We start from the raw sequence: 21,895 nt of genomic DNA on the forward strand, positions 1-21,895 counted from the left end.
ATAGAATTCTTTCCCAAGTTCTGAAACCAGCAAAAAATCCATTTGTTTTGGGGGTCTTAGTCCTGTACTTCTTAGTTGCTCAGTACTACAATTCCCAGAATGCATTGCTTTCACACAGCCCTCCTGCCCTTTCTACTTCCCTCCCAAAGTGCTCCTTCCAGCTCCCCACCCGAAGCTATTGCAGAACATCTAATTTCACTGCAGACTATTGCACAGTGAGTTTGCATCACCTGCTGTATCAGCTCTCTGTCCGCTCTTTCTGTGGCATTATTCATCACAAGGCAGCATAAACAGAGATTGCCCTGAATGTCCCAATAAATATACATCTGTGTATATGAGATGGGGATTGTGTTGTAGGCTGTAGAGGCTGATCAGAGATTGTGACATCCCTCAGATGGCAGGGCTAGAGCTTAGGGACAGGATCCAGCTAAGTCTCCTGTGATACCACTATATTAGTAACCTATATATCTTGGAGTGATAGTTTTATTTAAAGGGAATCTGTCAGCACTCGGACACGACCAGAGTTGCTGACAGTGTTATATAGGTCACAGCACCCTATTCAACTGTTTCATTCTATGGTTTGCTAGATTCCGCCATCCGCCTGAAAATCGAACCCGCTCCCATTCTATGGATGGACGGCGGAATCTGGCAAACCATAGAATGAAGCCTAGGGACCAGCGGAGATACGCATGTTCCCCAGCGAACACACACGGGAAATCAACGGCGGGTGATCCGCCGGGATTTCGTAGTGTGGACATACCCTTAGTGTCACCAAATGTTAAAGAGGAAGTGCGCCTCTCCGGCCACACCACGCCCTGTAACGTCTCCTTCTTGGTTCCTCCTCCTTTTGAATATTAATTTCATATCGGCCTCCAGTTCCCATGCCGCTGATGATGCGCATATCCTGTGTCCTAAACTCAGTCAAGTGCCATAGCCAAGAAGAGTAGCGGATGCGTTAAGCTTAATTCCGTCAGTGTAAGTGGGCCACTCTTCCCGGCTACAGCACTTGAATACGTTTGGGACACAGTGCTGACAGATTCGCTTACAATACAATTTTCTGATATCCGAATACCCCTTTTAACTTTTCTCCAAGATACATAGAATGCCCATTGTCAACATATCCGAAGATATTTATCCATGTCTTACATTTTAAGTAAAAGTCTTTTGTATTTTTTCCAAAGACTCTGAAGGCTTTAACACAAACTGACTATTTTTACTTCTTAGTGTTTTATGTTTGCAACTTCCTCTTGAGATTTTTATGCGACCATAGAAAAAAAATGAGCAGTTTCCCTTTTCACTTCCTCATATCTGTAGGGTTCCTTCCTTCACTTTAAGCAATGTGATACTGCCAACAGCATGCAAAAAAGGACATGCCTATTTATGCATGTACGGTACTGATGTCATATTACACATTTTATTATAATCAGTGCATTTTATTATAAGACTTTTTGCTATAACAGTAAATTGTCAATAAAGACGTGTCCAATGTGAGGCTATGTTCACACTACGTAAGAGACCGCCTGTTCTCTGGCCGGATCATCCTTCCGGCTGGATCTTCCCTACCGCAGAGCTCTAATGCAGGCACATCAGCACGCGTCCGCATCAGAGCTTCCCATAGCGCACAGTGAAGCAAGCGGCCGGAGCCGCTCGCTTCACTGTGTGAACTGACAGGGATTCACTGTGTGAACTGACAGGCGCAGAAAACTGACGACGTATACGATGTGTATACGCTCCGGCCGGGATCCCATTAAAAGTAAGGCATTGTTCCACCGCACCAAAAGTACGGCCGTTGTTGTCATCGGCAGCAACAGCCGTACTTTTACGTAGTTTAAATATAGCCTGAAGCAGAAACTTGAAAGTATTGGAATACACTATGGGGGACATTTATTAAGTCCGGTGTTTTCTGCGCCGGACTTAAAAATGTCCCCGCAGCGCCGACAGTACGGAGATTTATGAAGAGGAGCACTGCCTCTACATAAATCCTGTGTGAACCAGTGCACGCGCCAGGAAACCTACGCCAGCTCAGAGCTGGAGTAGGTTTCCTGACTATTTTTAAGCGAAACAAATGATGAATAGAGAGGACTCTGAGTCTGCTCCCCCCGTTCCATCCCCTCCAACCCCCTCCCCGCCCCCCTGGCGCACCGGGCGGATAGTGGCCAGATGCGAATATTTTATTTGCTAAACGTCCATTTGGGAATAAATTTATTTACATCTGGCCCCTTTACACCGAAAAATACGCCTTTTTATTTTAATAAATGTCCCCCTATGGGTATATGTATTCCTTGAATAGAATAAGAGTGAAAATCTCATGTTTGTTTTTCTATTGTTATTAGGGTTTTTCAGGGTTTTTTTTGTTCTCCAAACCTATATATAAAGATTATCTAATTGCCTTGAACAGACTGATGCAACAGTCTTGTTATAACAGCCATAAAATATTTTTGCTCAGTTACACAGATTGTGAAAGAGTGAATTGTTGAGTAACCTTGTTTTAGAAAGCTCCTAGTCATATTATGTAAAGCATATGCCGTAATCATACAGGTAGAAGCAAAGTCTATTAGAAGAAGTCTGTATTCATTTATTACCCCGATGTAGGATGAACACTGTAAATAGATACAAGCTTTATTTAACATAGGAGAAGCACTCAAAATCCAAGCAATTGCTTACAGAAGCATTCCCCCTTTATTTGCTGCCCAGGAGTAAGGGGGCATACTTACCCTCCTGTGCTAATTGTTGCCTCCCAGCACCGCATTGTTGCCCAGTTCAGAGGCTTTTCTGGTCCCGCTGTAGGATTATGTGACCATGCCACTGACTGTCTGCCATGCTCTTTGCATATGAACTGCCTTAAAGTCACTGACTTCAATGTACCTCTATGAGAGCTTATCAAGTTTTTGAATAAAGTAGTTTACATCCCTCTAGTCTAGAGTTCTGCTCCTTTATGGATCTGATCAGTACAGTAGTGTACACATTTTCCTGCAAATCCTTCGTTTGTATTTATTTACAGTAGAGACTAAAGCCCCTATTACGCGGGGGCGATGTTAAGGAGCAAACGAGTGCTGTCAGTGCTCATTTGCTCCTCGTTCCCCGCTTGCTGGCGGCGCGATTACACACGACAGCAGCGAGCCGGTGAGAGTCGGGGGGGGGGGGGGGGGGCTGTCCGGGTTATCACTAGATTGTCTGGGCAGCCCATAGAAGATAGCAGCAGTCTGCTGCCACCGCTCCTATTCCACAGAGCGACGGCAGCAGATCGTTGCTATATTAGTCGTTTGTCTTTAAACATGTTGAAAGGCAAACGACAGCAATGATCAGCCGACATTGTTCATGTCAGCTGATCGTTGTCTTCTATTACACAAGACGATTGTCAGCCGTAACGGCCGATATCGTCAGAATACGGCTAATAATCGTTTTGTTGATCTGAGCATATCCAAACACTTTAGTAACCAAGGAATATGGGGAATTAGTAAGTGTATACAGTATATCTCTTTCAAATTTGAAATAAGTTTTATTTTACATAATTCATCAATTTAGGTCTATATTGGTTCATGAGTGAAGTGTGGCTCTTTTTCATTGCAAGATGTGTATTGTGTCCTGAGTGCTGGACAAACAAGGACGGACAGATGGACGGATGGACCCTTGATCAAATGTAAATTGTGAAACGTTATTTTTTATTGCAGGAAAAAGAGCAAAAGCAGAAAAAGAAGAAAAGATAAAACAAGAAAAGGTGTGTAATTGATTGCTTTGCATAAAGCTTTCTGAAAGGTCAAACATTTATATTGTTAATGGTATATAAAGCATTAAAGTGGGTACTCCAGCGGGGGCGGGGGACACTTTTTTGCTGGGACCGGGGAGGAGGTGGCTGAGGGAAAAGACGTCCACTCACCTCCCCAGTTCCAGCGGTGGGTCCCGCAGTGCGGCGCTCCGATGCCCGGTTGCCGTCCCGGTCCGTTTAAAGTCCGCTCAGATCCCGCCTTTGTCACTGACTGGCTAAGTGGACCTGAGACGTATCGTCTCGGGCCTGCGTCAGACACCAGGCAGCGTCTGGGAACTGGGGACCGGAGCGCCGCGATACAGGACCCCCTGCTGGAACCGGGGAGGTGAGTGGACGTCTTTTCCCTCAGCCACCTCCTCCCTGATCCCAGCAAAAAAGTGCCTCCCCGCTGGAGTACCCCTTTAAAGCACCTGTTGCCGCTATGGGACCTGTAGTGGTATGCTGGCTGCAGTGCTGGAATGGAAGTCCAGTTGAGCCTTTTATGTCCTGAAAGTGATGTGATAACAGGTGTGCAGTATAAAAACAAAGGGCCATAAGATGTTGCAGGCTTGCCAGTCTAATGCTGCGTTTACAAGGAGTGATAATTCGCCCGATCATATGATTAACGATTTGAAAGTAATGATTTTCTTTATAACGGTCAGCCTTTAGACGGAACGATATATTGTACGGAAAAATCATTTTGCGATCGCTTAAGCCTATCTCGCACATAGGTAAATCGGTGAACGACTGTTTACACGGAACGATTAGCGAATTTTTTGCGAACGAAGATTTAAGAACATGTTGTAAGATCAAAATGAACGATTTCTCGCTCGTTGCTTGATCGTTCGCTGCGTTTACACGTACGATTATCATTCGAATTTGATTGTTATCGTGCAAATTCGCATGATAATCGGTCCGTGTAAACGCAGCATAAAGCTGCTCACTTTCTCCAGCAATAGCATTAATATTGGATGAGAGATGGTAGATGCCAATGTTCTGTATAGATAGACCATGGGTCTGCCCCATAATTTGTATGTCATGGGGTCAATGGAGCCTGCAGTATAGAGTGAGAGAGGGGAGTGGTGTGTTGCAGGAGGTGTTAGTATAATTCATAGACTAATTAATTGACTCTACCCACAATCTGTACCCCCAAACGGCTTGTACCTTCAGATAGCGGCTTTTAATCCAAGATCTGTCCTGGGATCCGTTCGGCAGGTGATGCAGTTATTGTCCTAAAAACAACTTTTAAACTTGCAGCCCTGTGTCATACTGGTGTGGCCTAGATTGTGTATGCATTAGACTTGCACCACCCCTCTGTCCCTCTTCCCTGCCCTCTTCATCATTAGGAATGCCCCAGGCAGGTATTCTACTATTCATCAGCTGTGTGAGCACTGCACATGGGCTGGATCGTTAAGGCACCTGCGCAATGTTCACAGCAGAGGAATAGGAAAAATCCTGCCAGTGGCATTCCTAATGATGAAGAGGGTGGGGAGGAGGGATGGAAGGGGTGGTGCAAGGTTAGGGCACAGATACTCTAGGCTACGCCAGTTTGACACAGGGCTGCAAGTTTAAAAGTTGTTTTTAGAACAATAAAAACAACGGGCCCCAGGAAAGAACTTGGAATAAAAGCAGCTATCCAAAGGTACAAGTGGTTTGGGGGGGGGGGGGCAGATTGTGGGTACAGAGTCGCTTTAATAGAACATGCCGCCCCTTAGATCATGCCACATAAGGCATGATAATTATCTTACCTCGTGGCAAATACAGCCCAGAATCTACATGGCACTTACCCTCCAGAAAAGCTAAAATATTAAAATGCTTTCATTATATAGTAAGAGGAACCAAAGAGGGTTTACTGAGCGCCTCAAGTGCAGCAAGCTGGAACACCTCCTCTCTCCCATACCTGACCCTGCTGGGACTCTAGGTGTCAATCAAGCAGGGAGGGGGAGAAAGGAGACATTCAAGCTTACAGCTATTCAGGAGTTTGGAAAAGGCTCTTTGACTCTTAGCACCAGAAAATAAAAGTATTTCTATACATCCTGGAAGCACAGCTGGATATATGAAAGGTACCATGTGTCTCCTTGACCTAACAGCTATATAATAGCGTCAGCAGTTTAAAATGTGAATTACAGCTGACAGTTTCCCTTTAAGAAACCTATGTAAAACTTGTTTTCACATGTGGAGTTTCACTATGATTCACTGAGTGCAGAAGGTTTTATTTTTCTTATTGCTTTAGGTTCTTTTTATGGCTGAAAATAAACAGCTAAAAATATGTTTACAGTGCTTGAGGCTTTTGTTGCGGCAGTGCTAACAGGCATCACCAACAATGAATGTCCTACAAACAATGCATTTTACGTTTATATTTACTGTGCATAGGGCGGTGAACAGAATTACTATCACATGACCCCTTGTGTGTGCGAGCTGACATTAGTTCTTTTATAGAAAGTATCATTTTCATATGAAATTGAAATAGAAAAGCGACCCATTTGTTCAGTCCCACAACTAGCTCTTCGTATTGTGCAATTTAAATAAAACTTTATATATATAAAACGTGTGCGGTATATCCATACTAATTTTGCTAGTTTTAAATATTTAAAGGACATCTATAACCTATTTCATTTTAGTTTCATTAATTATATTTAAAGGGAAGCTGTCTTCCTTCTCATGCTGCCTGATCGTTAGGTCAGTCCCTGGCACCTGCTTGCTGCTGGAGACAGGCTCCATAGACGTTTTATAAAATGTACTGCGGCAGCAAGGGGTGAGATGGGGAGATTAGGGATTAGCTAAGTGCATCTTCCCACTATGACATACTATGACATATCAAAAGATTAAAGAAGGCCTTTGTCTATTCATCTAATTCTTTATATTTAATACAGACTGAACGGAGCCAGACACCGGTGCCATCTGTGAATGGGACATGTACATATACCACTCCGTTTACAGTCATGTGTGCAGCAATAAAAGCAGAAGTGGACAGTACTGTAAATATTCCAGGTAGGTATTCTACATCATATATGTGACAGTCAAGTATGTGAAGTATGTGATGTTCATGAACTCACTACTGTCATTTTTATTTTATTATTGAATGGTTTATTTATGGTTGCTAACTTTCTCCATTACATGCATCCTCTATTTTTCAGTAAAGACAGCCATACCCACTTTGCAGGGGCGTAGCTAGGGGTTCAGCCTAGGGGGGGCGAGTGAGTCTCAGTGGGCCCCCAACCTATTATGTTACCCATAGGGAACCTCAGTAGACCCCAAACAAATAGAGGTGTAAGTAAAGTGCAGACACATCCAGTGACTCACAGGTGACGTCTTCTCTGATGAGAGTGGGTCAGGTTTCCTTTTCTTTTTCATTGTGAAGACTCTTCTAACCACAAATCATCACAGCAGTATCTGCCAGACAAACATCTTCAGCACCTTACTTTTACAGCACCTTTAACCACCTCTATACAAACTCTCCATCATAGTGCCCTTAAACAGTAACAGAGACTTCTTTGAAGACCAATCTGTAGTCATTTTTCCTTTTCTGTGCTTCTTTCTATACTTAGATCCCTTCTTTATGCCTGTATCTGTAGTTAGGATCCATCATTGTGTCCTCATCTGTAGTAAGACATCCTCTTCATGCCCCATCTGTAGTTGTGTTCCCTCTCTTTGCCCTCTGTAGTTAGCCCCCCCCTTATGCCCTCAACACTAGTTGGGCCCCCACTTTGTGCCTCCATCTGCAGTTAGCCCCCCCTTTGTGCTAAATAAATGGTAACCATTTGTCCTAATGAACTGTACCACCGCCCCCCTGTATAAACTGTGCCTCTTATGAACTGTTTTTATATTAAATAGTGCCACTGTCCCCGTATTATACTGTGCCCACAATGTAGTTTGCCACTGCCTACCTAATAAACTATATTACTACTGCCCTCCAATGTACTGTACCACTGCCCCCTGTAATGTACCGTACCACTGTCCTCTCTCATGTACTGTACCACTGTCCTCTAATGTACTGTACCACTGTCCTCTAATGTACTGTACCACTGTCCTCTCTAATGTATTGTACCACTGTCCTCTCTCATGTACTGTACCACTGTCCTCTCTAATGTACTGTACCACTGCTCTCTAATGTACAGTACCACTGTCCTCTAATGTACTGTACCACTGTCCTCTAATGTACTGTACCACTGTCCTCTCTAATGTATTGTACCACTGTCCTCTCTCATGTACTGTACCACTGTCCTCTCTAATGTATTGTACCACTGCCCTATAATGTACTGTACCACTGTCCTCTCTAATGTACTGTACCACTGCCCTATAATGTACTGTACCACTGTCCTCTAATGTGCTGTACCACTGTCCTCTCTAATGTACTGTACCACTGTCCTCTCTAATGTACTGTACCACTGTCCCCTCTAATGTACTGTACCACTGTCCTCTCTAATGTATTGTACCACTGTCCCCTCTAATGTACTGTACCACTGTCCTCTAATGTGCTGTACCACTGTCCTCTAATGTACTGTACCACTGTCCCCTCTAATGTACTGTACCACTGTTCCCTCTAATGTACTGTACCACTGTCCTCTCTAATGTATTGTACCACTGTCCCCTCTAATGTACTGTACCACTGTCCCCTCTAATGTACTTTACTACTGACCTCCTAAATCATTGTTTTCTAACCAGTGTCTCCTCAGCTGTTCCTTAACTACAACCTCCATTATGTCAGGACATGATGGGAGTTCTAGTCTTGTAGCGACTGAAGGGTCACATGTTGGAGAACACTATACTAAATAAACCTCCCTCCTAAATTATGATTTCCCTACCAGTGGCAAAACTACAACTCCCATTGTACCCTGGTGGCAGGACATGATGAGAGTTTTAGTTTGGTAACAGCTCAGGAGCCACTGTTAGGAAGCAATCATTTAGGGGTACAGTTTATTTAGTAAAGTATTCTCCAACATGTGACCCTCCTGCTGTTCCTAAACTACAATCCCCACTATCTCCTGCCAGAAGGGCATGATGGGGGCTGTAGTTTTGTCACAGGTTTGAGAACACTACTAAATAAACTCTACCTATGTGTATACACTCCAGCCGGGATTCCTCAGAAGGCAGTACTACATAAGTTCCGTAGAAATCACGGCCATTGTTACAACGGCCATGATTACTACGGAACTTACTGTATGTAGTGTGAACATAGCCTTAAACACTAAGTTTTACTTATCTCTTCTTACATCACATTACATACACCCAGGGACACACACACACATCCCATGCACCCAGGACACACACATCTCATGCACCCAGGACACACACACACATCCCATGCACCCAGGACACACACACATCCCATGCACCCAGGGACACACACACATCCCATGCACCCAGGACACACACATCTCATGCACCCAGGACACACACACATCCCATGCACCCAGGGACACACACATCCCATGCACCCAGGACACACACACATCCCATGCACCCAGGTCACACACACATCCCATGCACCCAGGGACACACACATCCCATGCACCCAGGGACACACACATCCCATGCACCCAGGACACACACATCTCATGCACCCAGGACACACACACACATCCCATGCACCCAGGACACACACATCCCATGCACCCAGGGACACACACATCCCATGCACCCAGGGACACACACATCCCATGCACCCAGGACACACACACATCCCATGCACCCAGGACACACACATCTCATGCACCCAGGACACACACACATCCCATGCACCCAGGACACACACACATCCCAGGCACCCAGGGATACACACATCCCATGCACCCAGGACACACACACACATCCCATGCACCCAGGGACACACACATCCCATGCACCCAGGGACACACACATCCCATGCACCCAGGACACACACACATCCCATGCACCCAGGACACACACATCTCATGCACCCAGGACACACACACATCCCATGCACCCAGGACACACACACATCCCAGGCACCCAGGGATACACACATCCCATGCACCCAGGACACACACACACATCCCATGCACCCAGGGACGCACACATCCCATGCACCCAGGACACACACACATCCCATGCACCCAGGACACACACACATCCCATGCACCCAGGGACACACACATCTCATGCACCCAGGACACACACATCCCATGCACACAGGGACACACACATCCCATGCACCCAGGGGCACACGCATCACATGCACCCAGGACACACACATCCCATGCACCCAGGAAACACACATCCCATGCACCCAGGACACACACATCCCATGCACCCAGGGACACACACACATCCCATGCACCCAGGACACACACACATCCCATGCACCCAGGGACACACACATCCCATGCACCCAGGACACACACACATCCCATGCACCCAGGACACACACACATCCCATGCACCCAGGACACACACACATCCCATGCACCCAGGACACACACACATCCCATGCACCCAGGACACACAGCACTTACTGTAATTGCAGGGAAGCTCTGAGGGGGCCATGTGGTGCAGTTCTCTGATCTTCTCCTCACAGTCGGACTCTGGGCCCCTCCTCTTCTTCTGTCCCGACATCCAGGAGAGCAGGAAGCAGCGGGAGGAGGTAGTGAGGGAGTGGGGGAGGGGCCCGGGCTGTGAGGAGGGGGTCCTGTCTGTGTCTCTTCTGCCCTGGTATAGAGTGAGCAGACACACAGACAGGAAGCTGCAGTGTCTGCCCTGAGTGCAGCGGCCACTACTTCCGGGCAGCCTTAAAGTGGCAGAGCAGCCTAATTAACATCCGGCCTCAGCGGCCCTTAAGTGTACTGGGGGGGACCGGCCCGGGGGGCCCCCAGCCTTGGTGGGCCCGGGGGCGACCGCCCCCTTTGCCCCCCTCTAATTTCTCTACTGCCACTTTGTATAACTACTGATAAATGGGGAGGTTATCTGTTTATTGCAAATATATTCCATAACACTGTATAATACACTGGGTACATGTATGACAAATTTACATATTGCCTTATTGCCTAATATCAAACTTATCAACGGTCCAAAGAAAAGGAGTAAATCCTGCTCACAAGAGCTTACAATCTGTTATTATCTACATGGTTAAGAAAACAGAAGAAAACAGAATGCAGTTTCCGCTTAACTTTTTCTACTTGGGCCTCACCAGCCAATCCATGTTGATGCAGGGACCTTGCTCACAAACACATACTACCATGTAGCACCCATATTGCTCCCAACAGCTCAGACCTAATGCTGCATAACCTCTCTTCCAATAGCAGCACCGACCCCACAGCACCTCTTTGAATCAGTAGTGGATTATAATAGGGGCGTTTCGGGCGGCAGCCCGGAGCCCTGAGCTCCTGGGGGGCCCATGACCACCCAAAAAGACTTATACTATCAGTGGTGTACTGTCTCCTGGTTACACTTCCGCCATGATTTGCAAAAGATCAAATTTTTTTAATGGCAATTTTGCACAAATCAGGACATCATGACATTATCTGTCCTGTACTATGAACGCCAGGCTAGTGCTGCCATAGTTACGGTGGGGTGGGGGGGCCCAGGCTTCGTGAACAGCCCGGGGCCTATGGTAAAGTTAATCCGCCCCTGCTTGGAATACCACCCCACAGTGCACATAATATCCCTAGCTCTGACAAACGTACACTGCAATGCAATAGTAAATAGTTCTCCACCAGCAAAACAACAACACCACACTGCAACAGCACTGACCCCTCTGCACCTCTTCTGATGACAGCACTGACCCCTTTAGCTCCTCTCCAAGTGACAGCACTGACCCCCTTAGCACCTCTTCTAATGACAGCACTGACCCCCTGAGCACCTCTTCCAATGGCCGCACTGACCCCTTCAGCACCTCTTCCAATGGCCGCACTGACCCCTTCAGCACCTCTTCTAATGACAGCACTGACCCCCTCAGCACCTTTTCTAATTACAGCACTGACCCCCTCAGCACCTCTTCTAATGACAGCACTGACCCCCTTAGCACCTCTTCTAATGACAGCACTGTCCCCTCAGCACCTCTTCTAATAACAGCACTGACCCCTCTGCACCTCTTCTGATGACAGCACTGACCCCTTTAGCTCCTCTCCAAGTGACAGCACTGACCCCCTTAGCACCTCTTATAATGACAGCACTGACCCCCTGAGCACCTCTTCTAATGGCAGCACTGACCCCTCAGCACCTCTTCTAATGACAGCACTGACCCCTCAGCACCTCTTCTAATGACAGCACTGACCCCCTCAGCACCTCTTCTAATGACAGCACTGTCCCCCTTAGCACCTCTTCTAATGACAGCACTGACCTCTCAGCACCTCTTCTAATGACAGCACTGACCCCCTTAGCACCTCTTCTAATGACAGCACTGACCCCATCAGCACCTCTTCTAATGACAGCACTGTCCCCTCAGCACCTCTTCTAATGAAAGCACTGACCCCCTCAGCACCTCTTCTAATGACAGCACTGACCCCATCAGCACCTCTTCTAATGACAGCACTGACCCCTCAGCACCTCTTCTAATGGCAGCACTGACCCCTCAGCACCTCTTCTAATGGTAGCACTGACCCCCTCAGCACTTCTTCTAATGACAGCACTGACCCCTTCAGCACCTCTTCTAATGACAGCACTGACCTCTCAGCACCTCTTCTAATGGCAGCACTGACCCCTCAGCACCTCTTCTAATGACAGCACTGACCCCTCAGCACCTCTTCTAATGGCAGCACTGACCCCTCAGCACCTCTTCTAATGGCAGCACTGACCCCCTTAGCACCTCTTCTAATGGTAGCACTGACCCCCTCAGCACTTCTTCTAATGACAGCACTGTCCCCTCAGCACCTCTTCTAATGACAGCACTGACCCCTCAGCACCTCTTCTTATGACAGCACTGACCCCCTTAGCACCTCTTCTAATGACAGCACTGACCCCCTTAGCACCTCTTCTAATGACAGCACTGTCCCCTTCAGCACCTCTTCTAATGGCAGCACTGACCCCTCAGCACCTCTTCTAATGACAGCACTGTCCCCTTCAGCACCTCTTCTAATGGCAGCACTGTCCCCTCAGCACCTCTTCTAATGACAGCACTGTCCCCTTCAGCACCTCTTCTAATGACAGCACTGACCCCTCAGCACCTCTTCTAATGGCAGCACTGTCCCCCTCAGCACCTCTTCTAATGACAGCACTGTCCCCCTTAGCACCTCTTCTAATGGCAGCACTGTCCCCCTCAGCACCTCTTCTAATGACAGCACTGACCCCTTAGCACCTCTTCTAATGACAGCACTGTCCCCCTCAGCACCTCTTCTAATGGCAGCACTGACCCCCTTAGCACCTCTTCTAATGGCAGCACTGACCCCTCAGCACCTCTTCTAATGACAGCACTGACCCCCTCAGCACCTCTTCTAATGGCAGCATTGACCCCTCAGCACCTCTTCTAATGACAGCACTGACCCCTCAGCACCTCTTCTAATGACAGCACTGACCCCCTCAGCACCTCTTCTAATGACAGCACTGACCCCTCAGCACCTCTTCTAATGGCAGCACTGACCCCCTCAGCACCTCTTCTAATGACAGCACTGACCCCTCAGCACCTCTTCTAATGGCAGCACTGACCCCTTCAGAACTTCTTCTGAAGATCTGTTGTAGGGAAGTGAGCAGCAAGAATCCTCACACAGGAGCTTTTCTAATCTCTGCTGTCACTTCTCAGCAGCTCCCCTGTACTCTCCACACTTAAGCCCCTATTACACGGGAAGATCACCGGGAGCAAGGGAGCGCCAACCTGTCAGGTCAGCGCTCGCTTGCTCCTCGTACCCCGCTCGCTGCTGGCGCTATTACACCCGCCAACAGCGAACAAGTAAGTTCAGGGGCGCGGGGGAGCCCATAGGAGATAGCGGCAGTCTGCTGCAGCCGCTCCTATTACACAGAGTAACGCCAGCAGATCATTGCTATCCAAGTTGTTTGTCTTTCAACATGTTAAAAGACACGATCAACCGACATTGTGCATGTCAGCTGATCATTGTCTTTATTAAGCTAAATAATTATCAGCCGTAACTTTAACTGTAGTGAATAATTGTAGGACCTGTGAGATCCTTGTCATGTAAACATGTGGGTGTTTATTATTCCCCTACTAAATCAACGGCTGTTCCAGCGAAAATATACCAGTAGTCCGCAGTCTTTTGCCTTGTTGTGCATGTGAGCACAAATTACCCTAAATCCCCCCCACCACCACCACAGGGAATAATAGGATCCAGATCTTTCTCCGCAGTATTGTAAGCGTCCTATTAGATGAAACGATAGTGGGAATTCTATAGCAGGTGGAATGTTTTTGTTTACGAATTCAGAATTTATTTTTCATTAGTCAAAAATGGTGTTAAGAATTATGCAGTTATATAATGGTTTAAAAAACAAAACCCAAAAACATACAATTGACCCCAGGGGAGTAGCAAAAGGCTCATAAACTCTGGTGCAAAAGTTCAACTCGGCTTCCCCATGCAACTTCACCATGGCCAACCGTAATTTTCTGCTGAATTTCTACATCTCTGTAAGGGTATGTGCCTCTATGGGTCCGCACAGTGATCTCCGCTTGAAGTTCCACCTGTCCCATAGACTCAATGACATTCTGAAGCTCAATCCGCTGTTCACCCAAAGAATTTAGCTTGTGTATAAAATCAAGCTGTGGAGCCTCTAGAAGAATTAAAGGACAGATAAATGGACCAATGGCACCAGATGGAAGTTCTGTACAACAGTCCACCTCTGAGTTCAAGCTATCAGCTCCTCTGTATGTTGCATGTGAGCTACTATGGTATATACTTTACTATATGCGTTCACTGTTCTAAAAAAAAGTTTATCTTCCATCCTTGTTGTCTTAATCTTTATTACTTTACTGTAGGTGAAGGACCGAATTACAACACTTACAACACTAATGTGGTGGAAGATTTCATTGTCACCAATCCCCCCGATGTTTGTCAGGTTGTTGAAGTGATGACAGAAAGTGACGAGCAGCCAACTGTACGGGCACAACATTATCCTCTGCAGATATCACCAGTCTCTTCATGTGGAGGTGAGAGACACACTGGCCCATCAGCATAGGTTTTATGAGATTTACCAGTATTCAGAATATACTGCAGGCGTGTTAGGGTCCATTTACACAGAAAGATTATCTGACAGATTATCTGCCAAAGATTTGAAGCCAAAGCCAGGAATGGATTTGAAAAGAGGAGAAATCTCAGGCTTTCCTTTATGACCCGATCTCTGTTTGTAGTCTGTTTCCGGTTACAAGTTACAAGACACAGGTTAGCATTTTGCTGCATGAATGTTGCTCTGACGATACTGACGCCATTTTTTTCCTTTTTAAAACGGAGAAGAAAAAACGTGGGAACATAGCCATAGGCTGTATCCATGTTTTTCAGGACTCCCTTCAGCCACTGGTATTCAAATGCAGAACAATCGGACTCGAGCATGCACTCATCTCTACTCTTTGCCTTTTGACGCAGTAGAATTGAAGAATTGAGTTTACTGACTGTCTCTGCTGGGGCCATTGCATCTGCCCTTCTGAGATTTATGTTTAACAGGGAATTCTCCCCTAGTATCATGGTAACCAACTGAACATCTGCCATGTTAAACTAGACCTCTGAGGACACAAATTGATTTTTGTAGCTGATGTTCAACCCGTCATTATGTTCACTTCTGTCATAGACTTGTTTACCGAGAGATATGAGCAAACAAAATCCGAAAATGACACTTGGCGCTGGAGAGCAGAATGTACATGCAATAGTTGTGCGATTGTAACTGCTTACCTGAAGGTAGAACACTAATGCAAGTCTAACGGAATATTGTATATTGTACAGATGTAGCAGGGTTGCCTTTTACCTTAAAAATGGAGGGCACTATCTGCCTATGATAATGCACCTTACCTTGTTAACATTGGTTAGCTACTTTCTTCCTGAAACAGCGCCTCACCTGTTCTCAGAGTGGGTGTAGTATTGCAGATCAGTGCAGTAAATAAAGCTGAGATGTAATACCACACATAACCTGAGGACAGGAGTGGGGCTGTTTTTGGCAGAAGGCAAATATGTTGTTTTTTTGTCAGCTGGTGTTCGGTGTTTATGTATGGTAGATTGTGAATGGGTCTGACACGTATAACCAAGTGCAGGATTTTGTACACAGTGTATTATTTTTATTTCATTTTCTCTTTTATTCGTCAGAAAGTGAAACAGACAGTGTGCCTAGCGATGAAGAGGGTTTGGTAAGTTTTCTTTATGTAGTTTGTAAAGCTTGTTCATGTGACTATAAGTGATGTATTTACTATTTTACATATTCAGTCTCTTGCTCGTCTGAGTATTTACATTCCTTTCTGCCTGCAGCCAGCAGCATAAAGCCTGCACGATTCTACATGGAAACACTGTGCTTCCATATTAGGGCCCTGTAGACACTCTAATGCCCCTATTCCACGAGTCGTTTGGAGGAGCAAACGAGCGCTAATAGCGCTCGTTTGCTCCTCGTTCCCCGCTCGCTGCCGCCGCTATTCAACGCGGCTACAGCGAGCGGGTGAGTGCGGGAGGGGCTGCTCGGAGGATCGCTGATCGTCTGGGCAGCCCATAGGATATAGCAGCATCTGCTGCCGATGCTCCTATTCAACGGAGCGACGGCAGCAGATCGCTGCTATATCAGTCGCTTGTTTTTCAACATGTTGAAAAACAAGCGACTGCAACGATCAGCCGACATGAACGATGTCAGCTGATCGTTGCACTCTATTCCACGGGACGAATATCGTTCGTAGCGGCCGATATCGGCCGAATACGAACGATATTGCTCCTTTAAACGACCAGTGGAATAGGGGCTTATGTTGCTGATGATACCACCACTCTATAGCGCCTTATTCTCCTCTCCAGGCAATGCCCCCATAATGTGGCATGTAATGGAATATGATACAACTTGTTTTCTTGTGATATAGTATAGGCCCACAGTAGCCTATGTATGCCATACCACAGATCTATAGTATTGTTTGCAAATGTAGCCTATTTATATGAAAAGGCTGCATACTGTATGTATTTTGTCAGTCTTAGGTCAGTATTTTTCAACCAAAATCAGGAGGGGAACTGACAGGGTAAAATTGTAATGGAAGGATTTGCACAGTTTCTGTGTTTTCAACCCAATCCTGGTTTTGACTGAAAAAAGCCCATATACATAGTAACGTTTTGTAAAAGCTTTTTTGAGAGCCTGAATGGGTTAATGTGGCGGCCCAATGTTTACTGGCATGGCTGTTTGCTTTGGGTGGAGTGCCTTTATGAAGGAAAGCAAGGCACATGAGATGCAGGTGACTTGATTACAGATTGTACTACATACCTTGTATAATAAACACATGCTTTTACAGGACTTTAAAGAGTCATGCTCATGCTTTATATAGGGCAAATAAAATAAAGAGGATGTACTGTAGGTGGAAATAAAACTTATCATAAATGTTTTTGTTTTAAATATTCAGTTGTCTGATTCCACCCATTAAAAGGAAAAAAAATTGGTTTGAATAAAGCACAGGACGTTTTTAGAATTAATACATAAGGTTGCGGCGTTTGTTGTGTTTCAAGCTTGTCTTGATCTCTCACTCATAGATAGTAGATGATCAGGGTAATAGGTTGGTGGACTTTTCTATTTTTTTCAACTGTATTATTTATGATCATGACTAGAGATGAGCAAACTTAGAGTAATAACGAAGGGAATCACTTAGTTATCTCTGCAATCTGCTTTTTAGCCGGCTGCACTTCAACTGACTGCCGATCCATGTTGCTCCTCTGCAGGTGCTGGGAAAAGCTGGATCCAGTCCTGGGAAACTTCTCTCAGTTTCCCAGGAATGGATCCAGCTTTTCCCAGCACGCAAAGCGGCACAGAGCGTGAGTCTGTTACAAGGCAGCCGACTGATAAGTGGATTTTAGACATAACAAAGTGATTCCCTTCGTTATTACTTTAAATTTGCTCATCTCTAGTAATGAGCCTTTCACACGTGGCAATAATTGGGCCATTCAACCAATAATCCTGCATAAAAGGGAATGAAGATGGAGACTAGAGAACACAAAACAGACACAATATAGTCTGAAGCTTTAAGCATTAGCTTAATCCAAAACTACTTTCTTTTTATTTTTAAAAAATAAATTATTTTTTTGTGTACAGTTTTATCGAAAAGTATTGAGTATTGACTACAGGTGAGGCAGTGAAATCCTGAAGTATTCTGGCAAAATGTATGATTATGGATGCATAAAAGATACCCATTAAAGGATGGCCATTAAAATTTGGCCCTGTTGGGTTTGAATTGAGCAGTAATGGAAACAATGGTAGGCAATTATTGCATATATCGCTTCCTTCCAGGACTACACCTAGACCACTGTAAGCAGTGGGGTGCTAGTAACCTGCTTATTAAAGGGGTTATAAAGCACCTTTTACATGATGCTGCCTTTTTTTCTTACTTCCCCTCACTCCTCCGATGTCCTCCTGTGGTGTCTCCAGGATCCCCCGACTGCAGCTGCCGCCACTTCTGAGATAGAATAGTCTTAGCATTGAGAGCCCGCTCAGCCAATCACTGACTGAGAGAGGACAGCACCGTGGTCAGATTGTTATCAATATATATATATATATATATATATATACACGCACACACACATTTTTTTTACAGTAACTTATAAAAGTTTTAAAGTGCCAGAGTACCCCCTTAATAAAGTGTAATAATCAGCCGGAATCTATAAGTCACAGTTAAGCTACAGTTTTCTAGACCTTTCTTGTCTGGAATAATATCTCTACTGTACGGCATAAACATAAAATATTTCAAGACTTTGAGGAATGTGTTCCTTAGGATACTACTGTACTTACAACAGGTATTTGGTGCTGCACATTTTTAGTGCTTTTGAGGATTTGACAATGCAATAACATCCTGTCATTTATTTGTGACTATATAGGAGGGTCCACAGCCTACATAGGTGTCCATTGTAAATTATAGGAATTATGAAACACTTGGGTGTTTCTGTTACAGTCATAAACTACATATAGAAAGGAACACACCCATAGGAGTAGTAATATCTGACAATTTTAAAAACAAAATAAAGCATGGTTTCGAGTTACCATATTTTGACCTCTGTAACGTTTAATTTTTTTTTCGCCTACAAAGCAGTGTGTTGACTCATTTTGGGATAGATGGGACATTGTGTTCACTTTTTATTCTATTTTATCTGATATACGATATGACCAAACATCAGCAATTCTGGCATTGGGTATTGCTTGTCGTTTAGGCCACTCACCATGTGGGATTAATGAGATTTTATTTTATTAGCTCAAACAATTCTGCAAGTGGCAATACCGACTGTTTTTTTTTCTTCCTAGTTTTGTTTACATTTTGTTTAATTAGTTTATTTGAAAAAATGGGAAAATAAACTTTTTTGAATGTTTATTAGGGAATTTATTTTTTAAAAAATATAATGTTTATATTCTTTACATTTTTTAAGTCCTCCTAGGGGACTATAAGAAGTTGCCATTAGATTGCTTGTGCTAATCAATGCTATGCTAATACATAGCATCGATCAGTTAGATTGGTGGCTCTTCTGCTTATTAGGGGCCGTATTACACAACCTGATAACTTATGTAAGAGAGCGCCAATCCGCTAGATTGACGCTTGCAATAAGGTTTATTATTTTCTTTTTACATCCCTCAGCCGTTGGCCGGGCATCACTCTTGTACGTAGCTATATGCAGCTGGTGGGTGATGTTTTTAAGCCAGCTTAAACAACCCGATCAGCCAATGATCGTTTTTATCAACTGATCATTATTGTTATTACACAGAGCAATAATCTGCCGAATCTGCCTGATTTGGTAGATTATCGCTCTGTGTAATAGGACCGTAAATCTGCCACAGACAAACGTAATCATCAGAGGCATTAACACTGAAACACAGACCAAGACCATTAAGACTGAAACACAGACCAATTATTATTATACATATTATACGATATGACACAGCTGAGTAGAGTGCCTCTAGAGTTTTTAACTGTGGGTTAACAACCAGGTCCTGGTCTTAGAAATGTTTCAGTGCATATGGTATATATGTTAGACTGTGTTCACTCATGGATGCACACATCCATATAACAAAAGATATAAAAATCTACAGTAGCCAGAGCATACTGAAACTATTACTGCGGTATTATTAGTTGTAGTATTATTAGTAGGTACCATTTTTTTGTTGAATCCACCTTGCAGGGCTGTACTATGTTTCCCCTTTAGACAGCCATACTAACAAACCCTTAATTTTTTTTCTTTATAGAGTCGATTGAAGAGTCATCGTAAGGTTGCTGAAAGTAAAGAATGTATACGGACAACAAGCCCAAGAGCTATCTACAATCTTCCAGGAATGGCAACATTTGTAACGTCCAATAAACCAGACCTCCAGGTCACAATAAAAGAGGAGAAATGCCCTATGCCTTATAATGCATCCTGGCCGCTTTTTGCAGATGGGAACTCTTATACACAGACAGCCAGCATCTCGACATTAACCAGCACTCGGAAGGACCATGAAACCAGAGCTACAGTCATTAAGAAAACGTCAGATGTCACTCAGCCAGGACTCAAGACATTCTAAAAAGGACTTATGTTGTGGATAGTTTTCTTTTTATCTTTCTCTGGGAGAGTTTAAAAAAAAAAAAGCTGTGTCATAGTATTAAATTCACATCTATATGCCTTGGGTGCCATTAAGTTGACAGAATATCAATGAGTGAGGAAAGAGGTTGCAGACACTTATGGTTTTCTCAGGAGTAAGGCCTGCTACAAGGTTCAAAAGGCAAACCGAAAACAGGACCAAGAAGGCGAGTCAGCGTAACAATGGCCTTAGTTTGGACTAGGGAAATATGATATTGATAGAATATATTCATTTTCTTAACAGAAACAGAAATCTATATTGTAAATATGTACATTATATTCAGCAGTTTTAGCACATTTGCATTTTGCTTGTGCACCTTAAAAACAAGCACTTACACAGGAAACATGGCTGTCTATAGTACTGCTGTAAATTCTATACAGGGCAAAGCCTTTCATAGCCCTGTGTGGTCTTATCACAGGCCTTATGTAGCAAGACTAGCGCAGGCAAAAAGTTGAGGTGTTGAAAGAAGTCACTTGATTGTTATGGGCACTGCACTGGATTTCATACATGAGGCCCCATAACCATTCACAAAAGCAGGGCAAGCAGGACAACTGCCTCCTACAAGCGTGAATGGTTTTATGTACTGTAAAGTAAAGATTACAGTTTTTATGATAAAATAATTATTAAAATAAAGCTTATTTTATGGATTCGCTCATACCTAAGGTACAATAGGAATTTAGGTCTCTTCACAGTTCTTATATTTTCCCTTCAAACTATAATATTATGCAAATTAGAAAAAAATATATATAACTAATCTCTCCCAATTTTTTTTATTGTTTTATACAGGGAATATTTAATTTGAAATCTAAAATGATTATAATTGTTGTTTTTTTTTATCTTTTTATACAGATTTATTCTATGATTCAGTTTCCTGTTTGTTAGCAGAATGTCAGTTTCCAGGCACATTTCGTAATTTTTGTTTCCTAACATGAAACTGATTTATTGATCTAATATGTAGAATGCAAATTATCCTGTGGATTGAGAAATAAATATTATTTGCAGTTCTATTTGTCTTGAATTCTTTTCAGAATTCTTTTCAGAGTATTTTTGAATGGGGTGTAAAAAAAAAAAGAGAGATTAGAATGTTCTCACTTATTATGCATAGGGAAGGTGTAGAAAGATACGCATTAGTACAGAAAAACACAACCTGAATACTTAACTAGTCGGATATGACATTTCGCTAACCTTTGCAGATCCATAATCCTGTCTTTAAGTATTCACATTTCTCGTAGATCGGGATTTTTATTTGAATTATTCAGAAAAAAATGTTCCTGTGTCTGTATATTTTTGTACTTTGCTTGTTATTGTGCCCCCTGGTGTTCTTTTGATTCATTTCTGATTATGTCTCCAGCCCTTTGGTACAGCATTTCTATTTGGCAGACCTGCACAATAGCAGGAATCTCGCCACAGCTCATATACCAAAGGATCCAGAAGTTGGGACTGAGCATGTGATAGGTGACCCACCAATTTCAACTATACAGTCTAATGTGCATA

At 44.1% G+C, this 21,895-nt stretch overlaps 1 protein-coding gene across 3 annotated transcripts in view; it reads left to right on the forward strand.

Moving 5' to 3' along the window:
* IRF2 (interferon regulatory factor 2) overlaps positions 1 to 21,397 on the forward strand; it is a 65,241-nt gene extending 43,844 nt beyond the window's left edge. For all 3 annotated transcript variants that reach the window (XM_069977751.1, XM_069977753.1, XM_069977752.1), the window contains exons 5-9: positions 3,672 to 3,718; positions 6,619 to 6,736; positions 14,622 to 14,792; positions 15,937 to 15,977; positions 20,030 to 21,397. In XM_069977751.1, coding sequence (XP_069833852.1) covers positions 3,672 to 3,718; positions 6,619 to 6,736; positions 14,622 to 14,792; positions 15,937 to 15,977; positions 20,030 to 20,344 — 692 coding nt within the window. In that variant the 3' untranslated portion in view covers positions 20,345 to 21,397. The remainder of the gene's footprint in view (positions 1 to 3,671; positions 3,719 to 6,618; positions 6,737 to 14,621; positions 14,793 to 15,936; positions 15,978 to 20,029) is intronic.
* The last annotated feature ends 498 nt before the right edge of the window (positions 21,398 to 21,895 follow it).

This window comes from Dendropsophus ebraccatus, chromosome 7 (genome assembly GCF_027789765.1).
Source record: "Dendropsophus ebraccatus isolate aDenEbr1 chromosome 7, aDenEbr1.pat, whole genome shotgun sequence".
Classification (NCBI taxonomy): domain Eukaryota; kingdom Metazoa; phylum Chordata; class Amphibia; order Anura; family Hylidae; genus Dendropsophus; species Dendropsophus ebraccatus.